At 41.2% G+C, this 18,965-nt stretch overlaps 2 protein-coding genes across 6 annotated transcripts; both read right to left on the bottom strand.

Annotated features, from left to right (window-relative positions):
• Positions 1-1,346: 1,346 nt before the first annotated feature.
• Positions 1,347-11,916, bottom strand: LOC108239537 (phosphatidylinositol 4-phosphate 5-kinase type-1 gamma). Of its 4 annotated transcripts, none has more exons than XR_003039390.2 (18): positions 11,471-11,914; positions 8,632-8,660; positions 8,373-8,462; positions 8,152-8,282; positions 7,950-8,067; positions 6,832-6,984; positions 6,110-6,409; positions 5,797-6,005; positions 5,640-5,723; positions 5,497-5,545; positions 5,279-5,363; positions 5,049-5,204; positions 4,765-4,921; positions 4,608-4,676; positions 3,994-4,522; positions 3,752-3,786; positions 2,767-2,850; positions 1,347-2,673 (listed from the first exon to the last, which is right to left on the bottom strand). XR_003039390.2 is itself a non-coding variant. In XM_017422304.3 (18 exons), the coding sequence occupies exons 1-18, from the start codon at positions 11,544-11,546 to the stop codon at positions 2,671-2,673; spliced, it is 2,397 nt and encodes a 798-aa protein (XP_017277793.1). In that variant the 5' UTR covers positions 11,547-11,916; the 3' UTR covers positions 1,348-2,670. The 4 variants fall into 4 exon arrangements, 3 of the variants coding, with proteins under 3 accessions (XP_017277793.1, XP_017277795.1, XP_017277794.1); XM_017422304.3 differs by lacking the exon at positions 3,752-3,786 and adding an exon at positions 3,338-3,412 and having other exon boundaries at positions 1,348-2,673; positions 11,471-11,916; XM_017422306.3 differs by lacking the exons at positions 3,752-3,786; positions 11,471-11,914 and adding exons at positions 3,338-3,412; positions 9,066-9,230 and having other exon boundaries at positions 1,348-2,673.
• A 928-nt stretch (positions 11,917-12,844) lies between these two features.
• Positions 12,845-15,772, bottom strand: LOC108239424 (phospholipid hydroperoxide glutathione peroxidase-like). Of its 2 annotated transcripts, none has more exons than XM_017422122.3 (7): positions 15,652-15,772; positions 14,814-14,908; positions 14,446-14,590; positions 14,141-14,292; positions 14,027-14,051; positions 13,863-13,922; positions 12,845-13,632 (listed from the first exon to the last, which is right to left on the bottom strand). In XM_017422122.3, exons 1-7 carry the CDS (start codon positions 15,715-15,717, stop codon positions 13,600-13,602), a joined length of 576 nt encoding a protein of 191 aa, XP_017277611.1. In that variant the 5' UTR covers positions 15,718-15,772; the 3' UTR covers positions 12,845-13,599. The 2 variants fall into 2 exon arrangements, with proteins under 2 accessions (XP_017277611.1, XP_024863026.1); XM_025007258.2 differs by lacking the exon at positions 15,652-15,772 and adding an exon at positions 15,269-15,413.
• Positions 15,773-18,965: the final 3,193 nt, after the last annotated feature.

Genomic DNA, 18,965 nt, shown 5'->3' with positions numbered 1-18,965 from the left:
TAAAAAAAACACATATCTGTGGGACTATTTTTAAACGGCAAGGCGCTTCCTAAACTTCTCAGCTTCTCACTATCGCTGGCTGAGGAATACAATATTTCCAATAAGTCAAATAAACAAGATCATAACGACAACACAAGCAGCTTCAACCATCGCTTTATTATTTTTATGCACTTGCGTTGACTCATTATAATCTTTTGTAGTAATTGTAGCAAAACAAATACACTATTAGTAACTGTTTTTGAATTTATTTTTATTCCTAGAGATCATTTCAAGTCCCCCACTTGGTGATTCACAACATAGTGAGGTCCCAAAGCCAGCTTTGGGAACCACTGCACTAATGACTGTACTGTGGCATTGGGACAGCGAATAAGATTACTGCAGTAAACTGAGGTGATATGATCATCATAATGAAGTCACTAGTCAGATAAGACTACAGTGAGGTGATTAAAAGAAATCCAGAGTTTTCCTTACAAAGATTAATAACACAATTCTTATTAAACTTTAGCTTGACAGATATATTTTGCTAAAAGTATGTACAATTTTGAATCTCTCTTTTTGCCAGAGTTAGTCAGTTGGACCTCTGACGAGTCCTTTGGGAGGAAAAAAAAGGGAAGAGGTGATTGAACATGCTGGGGAAGGAGGAAGAGGATTGTGAGTGCGTGGGTGGGTGCGTGTGTAGGACAATTTCATCCCAGGCCAATTGGTCAGGTGGCCGCTGATCCTTGTCCATCACACATTCCATCATGGGCGGACATGGCTGACTTGTCAGCACGAGTGACATTCACAACTCCGACTTATACCTCCACACACACACACACACACCTGCACACACACAGCACTTTTCCTCTCTCCAGATGCATTTATTGGAAGTAGCCTAATTTTATGTTCTGCGTATAAGTGCATTTTTATAGATAAGAACCAGTATTACTCAAGCTAAAAAAAGTGTTTGTGAAGAATGACTGAATCTTTGTTTTATTTCATGTCATCGTATTTGTAGTAGTAAAGCCTGAGCCAATCAAATCCATCCATTCCGGGTCAAGCAATCAAGATTTTATATCATTACGTTTGTGTGCATTAAAATGTCAACGTGATGTGGAGAGCTGAGCTATGAGGGTTTAAAACTGAGCCCCTGTTTTATGGTCCATCAGCAGACCTACACAAGTGGCTCGTACTGGAGCATACGCTGGACATTTTAATTTCATAATGCAACTAGGAGGGATGAAGTTCCTAAAAACACAAAAGACAGCGAATAGTTTTCCAATCAACACTGAGTTTTGTGCCTTTTATAAGCTCTGTGGCGCCATCTGGTGGCTTGGTCTAAATTAATCAACAACATTTAGACAATATAATCTTTATTGTATTTTTCACAGTGATAATCTACAAACAGCAGGTTAACATCAGCAGTCAGACAAGGGGGAAATTCACGTAGTGTTGTGTTCCAGTCTTGTTTAAGTAAACTGCATGGAAAATACAGGGTATGTCAGTTCAGCACACTTTCATTTTTTTTTAGACAACCACAGCCCATTTTCAACAAACTGAGCCAAAGTTTGCTTTTTTATCCCCCCCTCCTCGTAAATCCAACATGCTTATTGCTGGTTCAAACAATAACAACAACTTTCGACAATATGACATAGAAGGAGGATAGAGAACTCTACGTATGTCTCCCAGTCTTAGCTCGTATGCATGCAAACACATGCACACACACACAGAGACATAACAAACCGGCGTAAATCTGCTTAAACACATGCAAACCCACAATTTACAAAATACAGTTAGATTTTCTTTTTCCTTATATTCTTTTGTAATATGTTTACTCTGCCAAAAAATAGTTGCTTTAAACTTAGTAACATTTTGACTGGAAAATACTTTTAAAAAATGTACGGCTAAGTATTTAGTAAATAAGGCCATTTTAACTTAACCTTTGACATCGAATCAAAATTTGCTAAGTGGACCACCACACAGCACTGGAAGAATTAAAAAGGAGAGTATGTTATGTACAACAGATGAAACATTTACTGTGGCTGAGTGTGTTTTCAACTAACCATGTATACTGATAAATAAAATTCCACAAAGCTCACATGCCCCTAATTAAAACCATGGTGGAAGGAAAGCCGGGAATAATTATATTTAAGTCAGTATTAGAAATCAGTCACACATTTTGCATAGGAGGAGCTGGGAAAAAAAATTGGGGCCCACTCTGCTCCTTAGTGTGCTGCTCCTGCAACCAAACTCCGTGTAAGAGGAAAAAAAACTGATGTATGGACCAATGTTGGAGTTTTTTTAACTTTTGTGTTAAGTTAGTTTGACCAGTGTTTGAACTGAAAGCATGAATTCTTCTGATGATGGAAGCAGCAAAACTGGATTTTTTTTACAAAACACTATACTCACAGTGGTACGCAGCTGATTGTGCTGCTTGATTTCTGTTGAAATTTTGGACAGATTGTCCAGTGATTGATGTTTTCTATCATGTTGTTGATAGTTCTGCCTTTTGCTTTCATTTTAGTCTCTCAAAACGCTTTTTTTTTAAGTTGAACTCTTAGTATTTTTGCAAAGCAGGCTCCAACATGCAGCTCCAGCAATAAATCTTCAGTGTCTTGGTGGTTTTATCGTTAAAACCTCACAGCTTTTCTACTTAGAGACTCCTCCCATTGCTGCTGACTCCAAAGGGAATTACTGAAGGAGAAATAAGGATGATTAATAACCAGACAGACAGATCTGCTCATCTCTGTGCTCAGTGTTTACATCACAAACGAACTACAGACTTACTGTCTCACTCTCCCCATCGGAGCCTCTTCTGGACTCCGAGCTGCAGTGAAAAGGAGAGTTCACCCAGCTCTGGTCCTCCTGAGTCTGTAGTGTGAACAATCAGCCAGCAGAGGGCAGCAGGACAGTAAATGAGAAGAGAGAACTCAGATTTGTAGACATTGTACAAACATGGACTATTTTAAAGCTGCACTGTGCAAGTTTGAAGGCCAGGGGCACTAATGCAAATCCATAAACATTTTACAGCTGTAATTATACTTCATCAATGCAAATTTAGTCACAACATTTAAAACATACAAAGTACAGCTTTTTAAATCAGGTAATTCCAAACGCTAGAAAGTTAGGTTTCGGGGTAGCAAAGCAAAAACAGCTGCAATCAGCTTGTCAGCTAAAAGCAGCATCTTAGGGAATCACTAAAAGCATCAAGCCTATCCAAGCAAAAATAAACTAACTGCACAGCCAAGGTCACAGATGTTCAAATGACTGTTCAGGGGAAATGAGAAATGAGCTGTAGCTTGTAGCAAGAATATTACACCTCCCAGTCTTCTAAATGACTACCTAACTGGTGACTTACGTTGTAACTTGAACTAGAGTTAAGCTTACGACGACCGAGAACCGGAGAGTACACCCAATATCTTCCATCTGCATACTGATGGTCAGACACACACACACACACACAGAGATGAACACACGTGTGAAGAAATGAGAGTATATTACAGTATTACAGAAAAACTAGGATGTATCAGAGTTCCAGAATGAATATGATAATGTGACAAACTCCAGATACGACATAGACAGCTGACAGATGAACAGACAGGCTTCATGCTGTGCAGGTGAGACAACTTGTCTTTTTATGATATTCAGAAGCTGAAAAGATGCCCAGTGAAAGCTTTGTGCATCAGAAAGGAAAAAGATAAATAAATAAATAAAAGCAGCAAGGAAAGCTCTTATAGTGCGTGCAGACTGCAGCACACCCAGACCTCCTCACCATCATAACTCTACCACGCTATCCTGACTGGACCACTGCAGAAGAGCCCACAGATCAAAGAGAAACAAAAGGTAAATTATCTTTACTCACTGGATTTTCATTTATTCAGAAACTCTCAGTTTAGCATGTTGTTGTAATCTGTCCAATCATTTTAGTTTGTTCTATGTAAACTGGTTCCTTAGCGCTCTTTGAATATTATCAGAAAAAAAAAAAAGCTGTAAAACATTTGGATATGAACTTACGAAATAAATGTCCGAAACTTGCACCTCTCCGTCCAACGAGTTGTGGCTGCTGGACACCGACAGCTGATTTTGTGGTGCACGCGGCACCCGCTGAGGCGCACGGGGGCTTGAGGGGGCAGAGGAGGGAGGTGTTGATGGGGCATGCTGAGAGGAGCTCTGGGTGGAGGAGCGGCTGGACGCGGGGCGAATGGGGGTAAACGCTGAGGCGGGAGGGAGGGAGGAGGTGCTCGGAGGCAAATCTGCCAGTGCGGACATCACCGCTGACTGAGACACCGGAGAGGAAAGAGTTAAAGGCCGAGCAGCACCCTGGGAGGTGAGCGGTTTGTTGGACGGACGGATGGACGAAGAGAGTGTAGCAGATGACTGGGCAACACATTGAGGAGAGGAGGAGGATGACACAAAGGAAGGAGGAAGGGTGGCGGAGGACGAATGAGGGGTGGATGAAGCGACTGTTGGATGAGCGAGTGATTGTTGGCTGGAAGAGGGGAAGTCAGTCATCTGCGTGAGCTCAGTGCTCTGTGGGATTTGGCTGGATAAGAGAAAATAAAAAAAAACTGTGAAAACACACAAAAAAGTTTTCTTTTTTGATATTTTGATTCGACTTATATGTGTACCTCAGCTCCACCTCCACTGTTATGGTCTCCTGTCGATCACTGTGGACTTCCACTACCTCTTTTTGGGATCTTTTTACAACACGAGAAAACACACAACAACGTGTGAGCTTACATGAAAGCGTAATGTTTCAAATCATGTCAATGCAAATCTTCCCACCTGGCCACATTCGGTGAAGGCATTTGTCTTCTGCAGCGTGGATGTTCTGGTGTATCAAATGGGGTGGTGGGTATAGAGTTGTTGGACGATAGAGTGGTAGCTATAGAGGCCGTGGTAGCATCTTCGAATGAGGGAGGGGTGCAGGGTGGCTCCCTACCTGAGTAGCATAAAATACAACATCATGAGCCAAGACAGATACATCTAGTCCCTGCTCATTAAAAGTTGTTTTTTACTACTTAAAGAGAAGTCCTTTCGAAGTGTTAAACATTTAAAGAGTAACATACCGCTGTCTTCCAGCACAGGAAAGTTGCGAGCTCCTCGCAGGTTCTCTAAGTTGTCCAAGTTTTCCTGCCTCTCCTCACTCACTGAGGGACGCTGTCCACCAGACTTGGACAAGGAGAACGTCCCCCTGCCTCGCTTAGACGGAGACGATCGCAGTGCTGTGAAGGGAGGATGTGATTTACTTCAGCTTTTCATGCCTTTGCATGACGCCTATGTACAGCTGTAAACTCACAGCAGCTTTTCTTGAAGACAACTGAGCTGCAGAATTTGTAGAACCTCTCGGCGTAGAAGCTCGGCCTGTGGACTGACACTGTGTCCTGTGAGGGGGGAGACAAGCAGTCGAATGATTGTTACAATCAAAGAACACGATGGAATCAAATAGATGTTTAAAATTTGATGTGGTTTGGTGTGCCTAGACAAAGGAGACTACAAAGCATGAAAGCAACTTACTCCATCATGGATGAGCGACTTCCACGAGTGCTCCAGTTTCTTAATCATTCTGTCAGAAAAGACATTTAAATACAGTTACCCACCTGCGGCTGATTGCCAGTGTTGAAACTATTACAATTGCAGCGACGAGACTGCTTCCTTACCTGTAGGACTGCAGAATGTCAATAATTCCAACGAACAGCAGGAGGCACTCTCCCTTACTGCTCACAGCAGGGATACCACCCATACTAGAAACAGGAAAGACAAGTTTGCATCGTGTGTCATTTCCATTGTACGGCGTGTGCAAACGCGACGACTCACGTGTCGTCGTGGTCCAGCGTGTCCCTGCACGTGGACCCCCCCTGAATGGACTCCATCGCGGTGGAATACAAGGCCCTCTGCCCCGCAGGCTTCTTCTCGTCCCCCCCTCCGGAGGGGGACCCTTGGGACTGATGCTCTCTCTCTGCCTGGGTCTTGTTGTGGATGCCAAGCAGCAAACTGTAGTCCATAATTTTGAAACTCTCCAGAACCTAACACAAAACAAAGAATATATTAGATTTTTTTTAAATTTATTTTGTTTATTTGCATTTGAATTTTGCAGCTTGGGGCATTTCCTTCTTTTTCTCTTTCTCACCAGGCAGTCTCTTTGCAGTGTTTTGATCAAAGCGCTGAACGTGTCATGGTCCAGAATGAGGCCCTCTGGGACATCCGTCAGAAAATCCAGGTCTTTGAAAGTCGGCCTGGCCTTGTCTCTCTCCTTCTTGGACGCTCGTCTCTTGTACGTCGAGCCCTTCAGGTCAAACTTCAGGTGCATGCTTACGGAGCGCGGCAAAATGTTGTTCATCACGACAATTCGGATGTTCTTGCCTCCGCACTGGATGCAATAGAGGCCAAAGAACTTGGGCAGCAAAGTGCGGGGGTTCTGATTCAAGTTCTAGGAGGACGAGAGTGAGGTACGAGAAAAGAGAGGTGACATTTTATTTATGCTAATCAAGCTCGTGTTCCATGTGTCGCTGCACCAGGAGCAGCCACCTGCCGGACAGCGTGACTTGCCCACATGCTGCTGCTAAACCTTTAAGGAGTCCTGAGCGTGGATCTTTGCTTTCGCCCATCACACAGGCAGCTACTGACGTTGCAGCTGACAGCGGGCCAACACCAGGAGGTTGGATAAAGCGGATAAAGATAACTAGAAGCTTCTGTTACAGAGCTTCTACGTGACCACGTAACCACGTGGTCACGTACACAAACAACCCACACGCACTTTGACATTTTCTTTCATACTGTGCATTTCACTGTGTTCACGTTCTTTATTCAAAACATTAAAAGCGTAACACTGGAGTGACTTTTGGCTCTCACCATATAATACCCAGGGAGCAGTTTCTGCAGGAACTCGGCCTCCTTGTGTTGGACGGTTTTGATGATGAACTCGTCGTCACGGGTTACATAGAAGATGGAGCCACTAGCTCCTGGATTGGCCAGCTCAATTAGCGGCTCATTACACAGTGAATACTGAATGGAGAGACGGAGGACAAGCAGATTGCCTCAAGACACTTCAATTCACATCTGAGAAGTTCACACATATTTTAGCCTTGGCTACAAAATGATAATAGTATTTCTTGTTGGTACTAAGCCTGATTTAAAAAATAATTTGTTATTTGTATCTTTACCGTTTACTTACAGTATATCAATCAATCTGTGTGTTATAGGACAAATGTATCATTTTATTTTAAAGAACGAAATTTGTGAAAACAAATAACTTCTCAAGATTTAAATTGGAAAGAAAAAAGGGGGATCTTTGCATGTAGTTAATTTGTCTGACAATGTATTTAGATGTTTTGTGACTTGTTTGAAACGATGCATTTATGCTCTACGAGCAAGGCAAAAGCATGCAGATACAATCACAAGCTGTGCTGACTGTCTGCTGCTACGACCTGGAAGATAAAAAACACTAATCCCTGCTTGGCACAGGTAGCCTGCCGCTGAGCACTCTGGAAGTCACAGCAAGGGTGAAGCCATGTGTGCAAAATCTTAACCTTCACAGAGATGTGCTAATTTGACCGATCGTCGAGCAAACCCTTTCATACAGGAATTCAAAACACATGAATCATTTGTTATAGTGTATAAAATTAAATGCAAGCAAGACAATTTTTGATTATCTAGATTATGTGGTTTGTTGTTTTCCTGGCTTTATTATGTTCTTTTATGTAAATTTTCAAATTTAAAACACTTTAATTTACAGTGGAACACTTACTATTAGTTATTTGTCATTATTTTTAGAGATAAGACATTAAAAAAAGAACTTTTGTCAGCATTTATTATCTTTTGTAGCCAAATGTCATGACTTAGTGCTAATAAATAGTGAGTTTCAGTAAGTTTCATTGGTATAATTTCAACCATAACACAGAATCTGTTTCATAATTGAGTAAAACTGCTCTTTAGAAGAGTATATGGACGATCAAAGACAAGTATCTCACAAGGTAGTCATCTGGTCGTATCCCAAAAAGTTCTCTGAAGTACCGGAAGGCCACGGGAGCGTAGGTTTTAAACCTGAAGTCTGGGAAGTGATGGGCTGGAGTGAGGTTACTGCCCTCGCTGCAGGAAAGAGAATAAAAGGCGATGAAAACATAGAATAAACGCGTCACGCTCGTTAACCGCCGTCAGCGTCTGTAAACACACCTGGGGAAGAAGATGCTTTCCACCACGTAGAAGTCCTGCATGAGGACATCTCTCTCAGGTTTGGAGCTGAGGTTGCCCACAGTATATCCGATACCCAGCTGGATGGCCCCTCTCAGTGCAGATGAGGTGGTCTGAAGGTGAAGAGCAGAGACAAGAGCAAGTTAACGTGTAGCTGGAAAATAGTACAGGATACTACAAGCAGTTAAGCAACTTTAAACTACTTTTTTGTATGTTGTCTCTCCAGAGGCGTCCACCCTCCTGTGGCCAATCTTCTTCTCACGAGACTGGTCTGCACCGAAAAGGGAGGGCATCTGTAACACAAAAATAAATAATACTAAAGTTATTGCAAACAGTATATATTGTCTCCATCAAGGCTGAACTGAATTGTGCAAGAAACTAGCTTAGAGGACAACTGGGGATGAGGGGGAAAAAAGAAGGCAGATGAGAGAGTCGGGTGTATCATGTGAATTGAGCTCTCACCTCTGTTACTTGAACCTTCTGGGCTGAATCTGCAGACAAACCAAAGAAAGAGAAAAACAGATTAAGAGGTGTCTGGTTCAATAGATTATTTATCATCAAGTGTTATTTAGCAGGGTGAAGTGGCTCTGACTGCAGGATCACACTCCAGGTAAAGCTTATAAATTTAAACACCATAAACAAGCATAAGATACCTTCATATGTGGGTAAAAATGATCACAAGTTTTTTTGCACAGCTAATACTTACCAACAGAAACAGATAAAAAAAAAACTTAACCTACAGAGTAGAGAACGGCTCATCAGACTGTGATGCTTTTAATTAGTGGCTTCTTTACCAAAGATGTAAACAGTTTCGCAGATTAAACAAAATGCAGGTAAAAAGACGATTTAACAGCTTTCTTTTGACTTGATCCAGATAAATTAGTGGTTCAACTCACCAGCAGGAGAGTGTAATGCCTAAAGTTTACCAGCTGTCTGATGATCCAGAATGAAAACAAGCAAACGCAAAACTAAACCAAAAACAACACGGCCAATGCAAACTTTGACAGGCAGAAGTGAGACTACTGCTCCGTGTTTTCTGTTCCCGGATCAGTGAGATTTGTACAGATGAGTTAAAAAACTCTATTGGATTGACATCCTCTCTAATCTGAGCGCCGTCATTGGCCGAGGGCTCTGGATCACATCGCCGTCCAATCACGCACAAGGATTAGAGAGACTCTTGTCAACCAACAAGAAGAACTAAACTGCGTCTGCGTGCGGAGGACAAGGGGACGGGAAGAGGGAGGTGAACAGAAAGGAGGCATTTCGCTGTTAGTGCTGACTTTCACACTCTGATGTTGAAGATTAAGGAAAGTGCTGCCGATAAAGCTTGGAGGATGAATCTTTAAACCATGTTCAGTTCCATGACAAACACTGCAGCAGATGGTGCTGCCACTAATGGATGACACAACTCAGTACAGGAAATGTGACTGTCAAACCCGTCAACTAACGTGCAACATATTTGATTTGGAAATCCTTGTAAAACAGTAAGCTATTCAAATTCTTTAGGTGCATATTTGACTCTCAACAGTGCAGTTTGGTGCAGAAGTACATTGAGCTGCGTGCTAACATTAGCTCTCTGTTTTTGCTCCTTGAAACATTTGGTTTCTTAAAAACTGTATGCAGTGGTTTCAGTTTAGTTTAGTTTACTTATACAGCAAAGGCCTGACAACAGATTGAAATCCAGGCTAATTCAATTCAATTAGAATTCAATGTAATGCAGTCGAACTGTAAAAATGTAATTATAAAATGCCAAAATGTAAATAATACCAGTTTGAAAAAGTCAAAATTTTGCATCTGATCTTTAGTGTATCTGCAGACAAACATTTGAATAATATCAGATAATACCAAGTCAAACCAAGGCTGATGGGAATGTTAGCCTTTAATCAAATGATTGTGCCAGTTTTATTTATTTTGCTTAAGTTAAGGTCATTACAGCTCAACAAGACAGATTAGAAATATGTAGGTTTCACCTTAAGATCAACATAAATGAAAAATACCTGTTTTTTAATTATTATCATCACTGCACCGTGCAGAAAATTCATTCTACGGATATTTTATTTATAACAAATAAAAGTTGTGTGACTGCAACAGTGAAAATGACAGTGTACCACAGGTGTCAAAATGTAAACATTACAGATATTTGTGCAAAATTTAACAGCAATTAAAATTTAAGGTAATGCTATAATCTGGATTGGATTTATTCCCTTCCCTGAATTTCAGAGAAGACTGCTGTAAAGTTTTTTGTCTAATGTGTACACGTTGGCTGAACCATATTAGAAACTTTTTGGGGTGGAGCAGAGGCGCAACAGAAAGCCTGTTTTCCGTCTGGACGTTCAGACCTGCAGATTATAATACAGGAACAATTAGGAGTGTAGGACAGGAGCACACAGAGTCTGGGTGGGATTAGGGTCAGATCAGAATAATGTGTCACTAAGCTGCATGCAACAAGCAGGACACTGCAATATTTGTGATGAGCAGGCTGCCCGGAAGACAATTAATATAGAAATATTTCAAAATCTTAGGAAAAAATGTGCCTTTATAGCATGATCCCGTCGATAACTGAGCAATAGCTTAGTCTTCGTGGGTTTGGAGTGCACCTTGAGGCCTGAGTGTGTGTAAAGAGGATTAAATCTTTTATCAGCTGAAACCATGTCTGCTAGCTGTGACATTACTGTGACAGGAGGAAACACAAAGGTACATTTTGATTCTGCATTTACATTCTCTGACTGTTTAAGCATCTGTGCACAGACGGCCAGCGTGCTGCAACATATTGCTGGACCTGATGAACTAAATGACATCTGTTTTTTTTTTTTTTTCCTTTTCCTCCTTAATGCAGTTCACATCTACAGGACAGCAGTGAGCGATTCCTGTTAGAATTTCAGGTTATGTAAGGGCCCTCTCCAGACTGACACAGAAGGATGTGAGAGGTGTAAACACTGGGATGATGGGAGTGAAATGACCATCATTTGTCACCATGTTTGTCTGTGCAAGTGAATTTGTGTGTGCAAATAAAACAGCAGCTACGTTCATTTTGAATATGTGATTGCTCCTGGTTGTGTCAGCCCACTGACATTTGTACTGGAGCAATGGTGACTGGAATCCTGAAACTATTATCTGCCCTATTTATTATTCATCTGCACAGATCCCCTCCTGCTTTCTTTAAGTGTCTTGGAGGAATTTAAACCGCGTTCATTCTCATACTGTTAGCTCCATACCCGTCTAATGACACATCTACAGCTGTCCTTCCAAAAACAAAGTGTACTACATTTTTATTTTTATTATTATTATTTAACATACGTACCGCTGTCTCCATCGGACTGCCAGTCGCTCGTGCCTCCGTCATTCCCGGTTTTCTCCGCGGTCTCCACCGACTCCATCTCCCGGGCCGCCGTCAGCCTTACAGGACCCAGATGCTGCGGCGCAGACGGACAAACAGTTGTGGCATCTCAGCCCCCGCTCGGTATTTACCGCAGCAGCAGCAGCAGCTCTCCGTACTACATCGCTTCTGGAATGCGAGTTTTCGCAGCGGAGCGCCGTCGTCACGCGCGGAGCCAGCTGTGCGTCAGCGGTTCGTCAGCGTCCTGCGCGCGCGCGCGCCGCTACGGCAACATCACAGGAAACGTAATAAGCCGAATATGGAGGCTTTTAGTTTTGGATTTCTTTAAGAAGTACGGAGGATTAAAACTAATTTAACATGACAAAACACCCAATATCCTTCGCCTAATAAATTCTGTAAGTAAACATGCCATCCTTATCAACATCACAGCATTAAAGTAAAACTGTATATTTTTATTTTTTAATGTAGCCTTAGTGTGGTGTAGCATTTACATTTATGCTATTGGTGTACCTGCATTACATAAATACCCCCCCCCCCCACACATATATATATATATATATATATATATAGACAAGAGCTCTTATAAACTAAAAAGTAACTTCTATGTGAACACATTTATAATGGAGATGTCGTTTTAAAAGAACAGTAAAGCATGTCAGTACTACTGTTTTGAGTAGAGTTTAAACTCATGCAGCTGGTAAGATTTGATACAAACTAAAAACACATTCAATTACCCAGCTATAAAATGACTTTAATTAAGTGGAACTACAGTAATACACTAATATTGCATTTTGCAATAATTAGTAACACATGCTGAGTATATGCTTTAGGTGCAAAAAAACAAACAAACAAAAAAAAAAAACCTGAAATTATCTTTTTGATCAGATAACCCAATAAAAACACTTCCTGGGCTTATAGTACAAGAATGATTTGACTGTTATGTTCCTTATAAATAATATGTTCTTGGCATACATGTTAATGCTAAAATCATCTTACACAAATGACCCATAACCCACTCATTTGTTCTACTTACATATTCTCCTTTTTAATAGATTTGAGACTAACATTAAGTGTTGCTGTGCTATAGCTTGCAAGCCTTTTCTACTTTTCAGATGTTGTTGTAGCCTCTAAATTTGTAAATTTAAATAGATAAAAACAACAAATGGCGTTTTGCTCAGTACCCGAATTAAAACAACCAAAATACATTTGCAATAGAGCTTTAGAATTTCCATAAACTCAGCCTAAACCTAGGTAATTGATTTCTAGAAAAATAACTTCAATTAGAGAAAAAAAAAAAAAAAAAAGTGATATATACAGACACAAAGATGGACAAAAATGTGCAAGACAACATTTATTTTCCTAATGTAAATCACCTAACTCATTAGAGTTAAGACAAAAGCTTTTTATCCAGTGGGTACAATACTGTCAGTAGATTTACAGAATCTTATGTAATTATTGCCATTTAGGTTTTCACAATACTATCCCCGTTTCAAACATCATGTACGAGTTGCCTTCTTCTTACGTTAGGTTGTGCGAAACGACCGAGGCAGAGGTAGTTACAGAGCCAATTTAGGTAGATTGGACATGAAGCTCTATACGCTGGCCAATGGTGCTGCTGTCACACTACTGATTCCATAATGCTTGCTTCATGTGTGTAAACACACACACACAGACTCTGCACTGAAGGGTTTGTGCAGCATGTGTGAATTACTAAAACAGGAACAAACACCATTTGTCTTTTAGATGCAACTAATGTGTGAAAACAGCTACTGACTGGTTTTAAAACTTGTCACATAACAGAAAAGGCTGAGCTGTCTTTAATATAAAAAGGAATGACTGTTTTTAGGGACGTAAGTAGGATGCAAACTTTTTTTTTTTTTATGGCTATCTAATGGATGTCCTTTCACATGGTCTTACAAGGTTTGGTGTGAGTGGGCTCTGGAGATAAGTTGCACGCTGAGGATCATCAGGCTCCGCCTCTCCCGAGGATGGGTTTGCAGACAGAGCCGTCACTGGTCCAGGCACACACACACAAAGATACCCTCAAGTTCATGTGAGAGGTCAGGAATCAGAGGAACACCCAAATGGTAGTGTTACATGTATGTGGGCAAGTCCTTCTCCACCACCTGCACAGATAAACAAGTTTTCTTGTGTAAGAAAAAGCCCCACCTTAAACACAACCACCCCCTGAAAAGTCAAAGTACAATAAATACTTTTAGAGAAATCTTTCTCTCTGTATCAACAAGTTGCCTTTAGGGTTGACATCTTCAAAAGTTATGTCTATGAGCACCAACATCCTATGATAGGTGCTGCAAATCATGCACAGAAATATGTAAACAATGATGCTGTAGCTTACACTTGGATCATCTGTTGGACCGTATCTCTTCACCACCTGCCCCTCCTTGTCAATAAGAAACTGTTAAAAGGGGGAAAAAATATTTATATTCAGTAATTTTGACAAGAAGTTATAAACAGTTTTGAAAAGAAACATTTTTATTAGTATAAAAACACCCAGATTACCTTGGTAAAGTTCCATTTGATGTTACTGTGAAGAAAAGGAGAGAAAAATAGGATCAGCCATTTTAGTACACCGCCTTAAAACTGTTTGAATACAAAAACAGAACAATGACCCACTTTCCGAAGGTTCCTTTTCCTTTGGGCTGCGCCTTCATCCACTTCCACAGAGGGTGAGCATTGTCACCGTTCACCTCAATCTTGCTGAAGAGATCGAACTCTGCATTGTACCCTTTGGCAAACTCTTTAATCTCCGCTTCAGTCCCCGGCTCCTGGACGGCGCACAAGGAAAATCCAAACGTTCAGTGACTTTTGAAAATGTAATCTTCTAGTACTGTTATGAAAAGGCAACTCTAAAAACGTTCTTTTCATGGAGCATAAAAAGGAAAAGAAATTGAAAAATATTGAACCGCTAATGACATTACCTGTCCTCCAAACTGGTTGCATGGGAAGCCCAGGATGCGTAAACCTTTCTCAGCGTAGGAGGCGTGCATTCCCGCTAGCTGAGTGTAGTTTACCCTGGTCTTTCCTCATTTAGAGGCCACATTTACAATAATGCAAACATAGCCTCTGACAGACAGGGTGGGGATGGGGAAAGATAAACAAAATCAAGGTTAGACTGAGACTGGTGTGAACCAGCAGTGGACAAAGTTAATTTTTCCCCCCACCAGTGTTGTCAATAATGATGTCAAAAGTGTTGGTGGGGCACAAGTCTTTCTAAAACAATCATAAGCTGCTGGACAAAGTGCTGACAATGAACGGCCGAACTTGAAGTACAGATAATTTATTTCACCTGTATTTCTCAAGAGAAACCTCCTCCCCATCAATGTCTTTGGCAGAAAACTCGTAGATGGACTTGGCACTCTGCCAGTCTGCTGCCTGAGCACACTAATTAAAGATGGGAAAACATGATATTAGACAACCACTGGAGATACAGGTTTATAGGACTGGAGTCTAGAAACAAAAGGACAAAAACATACAGATAGCTTATGCAACAGGATGAATCATAGTCTTATGAAGCATTTACGGAAGTTAACCAATCTCTACTTTATGTGCGCACTTTGGCCTATTTGTGTCATAATTCCCACCTGCACCACCGCACTTTTCCACACACACACGCACAACTATTTAGAGACGGGAAAACAGCGGATTAAACGCAAAGATTTGAGTCAGCGTTAGATGGTGAACCACGACAGCCACATAATCGCCTCGAATAACAATGAAAGGATTAGATTTAACCGAAGATACCTGCGTTGTTGATTCTCACTGATTAAAGCATCTAGCAGAATAATCATCTAAAACAAACCCAAAAAGGAAATGTCCACAAGGGAGTTGTCCTATCGTTACGTAAAATGAAAAAAATCTAAGGTCGATCCAGCGCAGCAGATTTTACCCAATGTCTTCTTTTTTTTAAACTGCTGAAATCATAGCTGGTATTGCAGCAGCTGCGGCTAATCAAGCTAGCGTTAATGCGACAAAACAACACCCGGACCTATTTGTCCGCTGCACCGCAACTAAACGAGGAAGTCTTCAGTGTCACCTACGCGTTGATTCAGAAAGCAACGAGTTTAACGGCTCGGTCTGGTGAAAGAATAACAGCAAAATCATTGAATACGTTAGAGAGTGCCTACCATGCTCCTGACTAGCACTCTGCTGCCCACCACTAGCCCCAACAGAGCTGACGGACGCAGCCACATAACGGCCGCTTATGTCACCTGATAGTTTTGGCCCCGCCCACTGCTGGGAATTTAACCCCGCCCACCGGACTCTGTACAGCTGACGGTTTGTTTCTGTGTGGCGTGCTAAGCTAAAGTTGTCATTTCCTCGAGAAACCAGGTAATGTCTGTTGGGAAACAGGACTTCTTGTTGCAGCATGTTTGTAAGTCAAACCAAATTCGTGAGAAAACAAGAATGTCTGCGAGGACAGCAGCTGTTGCTGTTCACCTACCTGGGAAGAGACGGACGTAAGAAAGTAGAAGGTATCTAATTAATAACACTTTATTCTTGTGAATCCTAGCATCATACCTCTCACACACTACATATAACATCATAACTTAAAAGCATTAGAGTTGATGGACCACAGAAAAATTCAGAGGCCTTGGTAGCAGGTGTACACATATATTCTTGCTAATAAGATTTTTTTATTTTTATTCAAGTTGTCTTCAGAAATAAGTTCACAACACTTGCAGTTCCTACTTTATTCCAAAAGAGGGCACTATTTCATTACAGACTGAACTGGAGCGCGTCTCTGGAAATAGACATATACAGTACAAAATTGAGCTTCATATATGAGATTTTGTGTACATTAATAGTAGTATTTATGGAAAGTATTTCAGCAGATACACAAGCTTATCTGCTTGGTGTTCATACAAAATTAAATCAGCTTTGGTTTAGACTTTGGACGTACAAAACCTTTTGCAAAACTTAATGTAAAGTTGTTGTAATGTAAGTTGTGTGTATATATATATTTTTTTTCTATATAAATTTCTACTTTTACTGTTAGTTTCTTATAGTCTTGTGTCATGAAATGGAACAGACTTCATTAGTTTGATGTCGCCCCGATGCCACAAGCATTTTGCTCCTTTTAATTAGATGTATTCCCTTCTGAAAGTGGGGAAGTAAACAGGATACCACAAAATATCTCACTCACGACTGCTCACCGGGCTGTCAGTAAGAGAAAAAGGCTTGTGTTTATTCTTGCTGAGTGAATTTGATTTTAAGACAAGATTAGTGGGGGTTTTTTTGCTCAAAATTGCTTAAAACAGTAGCTGTAACAATTGGTTATATTGCCATCTTGAATTGAATTGACTCCAAACATTAATCAGGTGTAGATGTACTGTGAATAATCACTGTCTGAAAGTTTTGTTTTAATCTGTCTCGTGGTTCATGAGATATTTTGCTAACAAACTGACAGCGTTGACTCCAGCAGATAGTGCTGAAGTTTTAAGCAAAGATCTTGCGCAGTGAGGAGAACTTGAAGTATGTGTTGTGAACGACTCTCAGCTACGACCTCATCAAATTTTAGCCCAGTTTCTGTCACGATGACTGAGTTGTAGCCATTTTTGTGTTTTCTAAGGTCAGTTAGCTGCAGTGACCATCTTCAATCAGGATGGCTCCAAAAGTTAATCAGTTGTAGATGTGCATCCAGTCAATATTTCCTGAAAGTTTCAAAAAAATGGGTCTGGTGGTTTATGAGATATTTTGCTAACAGACAGACACACCCACACTCAACCATTAATATCATCAAGTAAAATATAATGAACAGCTTACAGCGCAACATACATGTGGACCTATTTACTTGCAAAAAGGGATTTCTTTGACACAATTATCTTAAACATGGGGGCATGGGATGATTGCCGAGCTCCTGGGAATGCTGGCATGTAAAGCGAGCTAAGTGCATTTTGGCAATCACAAAATTCTTAGGGTGACGTTTGGTAATTAGTGCAGACTGAAGACTATGATTAAAACCTTCACACGCAGCCAATTAAAGCTCAGATCAAAGGGGCTCTTCTGCAAAAAAAAAAAGAAAGACATCAGTACAATTAGTGCGGCGTAAGTGTGTGCCGACAGGCAGGGGTTACGCGCTGCAATTAGCCGCCCCGCCTACCGTCAGAGTCTGAGCGTGAAATAATCCAGCCGCTCTCTGCTTTGCAGGTAAGTTTTGCACTTCGCGGCGCTGAATAAATTAGTGTTTAATTACTTCAAGTGTGCTGGGGAACTCGATTCATTTAGGAGAACCGCACTCGGTTTGAAACTGAGCTATTGTGTTGAATTCATCAAGAAATTCCTTGGAACAAAGTTAAAGTGTATCCACACCTGTTGCACACCCACCCACACACACACACATATGCAGGTTTAATTAAAACATAATAAGGTCACAGGATGACATTTGAAAGTGGCACATGAAACATGCATCCTAGCAGCTGTCCAGCAGGCTTAGGATGGCTAAAAAGTCTGAGGAGGAAAAGGTTCGTCTGTTTTTTTGCTTGTTTGTTTTACCTCAGCCCAAGCTGGGATGGAATGAACTCCTCACAGCCGAAGCAGGAGCAGGAGCCCGGCCAACATTTGGTATAGGTCAAATGTTGGGCTCGTGTACGCCACAGGGACGTCTTCCAAAAGCAGCCTGAAGGAAAATCAGTAAAACATGAGATAAAGCTGCTGTTTTCCTCACGTCGGCTGAAGAGGTGAGCTAACAGAAGAAACATGATGTGTGACACTTTGTTGTTGTTTTTTTAGGGAGGTGGTGGCGGCGGTGGTGGCGGGGGTACACAGTTTTATGTCAGGCAGACGTTAATGACTAAACCTCCTGTTTGTGGGGGGAAAAAGTGGAAGATAATGAACGGGAGAGGAAAACAAACAAGTTTCAAATTAAAAGAAGGAGGGGGAAAAAAAAACTGTTGCTTAGGAACAACCTCTGCTAAACCTGACTCCACCGCCTCCCCCACCACCTTCCACCCCCCCAACACACACACACACACACGCACACACACACACTCTCACGCACCGCACACACACAGCCATGAGCACCATAGGAGAGAAGATCGCTTCAAGAAAAGTTGGGGTTATTTCTCGCTGTTCCTAAGCAACAAGTTTGCTGTTTTCTTGCCTGCGCTGTATCTCTGATGGCTCCGCTGGAGATTAATAGTCAGAAACAGAAATTAAGCTGACCGCAAAACTTTACCATTTATTTATTTATTTATTTATTTATTTTTCAGAAGTCTGCTTTATGTTCAAGGGAGGCAGGAAAAAAAAAAGCTGCCATCATCTCAGCGGCTCCACGGGGAGCGGGGTGGGAAGAAAACGAAAAACTTATCAGATGTGAAATCTTTCCCTTTAATCTGGAAATAACTGGGCTTTATGATTCAGTATTCTGCTGGTTATAGCGAAGCGGCATGGGATTCACTAATGTTGATCGTTTCGTTTCGTGCTAAACGCTCGCAAATTT

The sequence above is a fragment of the Kryptolebias marmoratus genome, linkage group LG20, assembly GCF_001649575.2.
Source record: "Kryptolebias marmoratus isolate JLee-2015 linkage group LG20, ASM164957v2, whole genome shotgun sequence".
NCBI classification, from domain to species: Eukaryota; Metazoa; Chordata; class Actinopteri; order Cyprinodontiformes; family Rivulidae; genus Kryptolebias; species Kryptolebias marmoratus.
The sequence above is the reverse complement of the archived record's forward strand: the minus strand, read 5'-3'. Positions and strand labels throughout refer to the sequence as shown.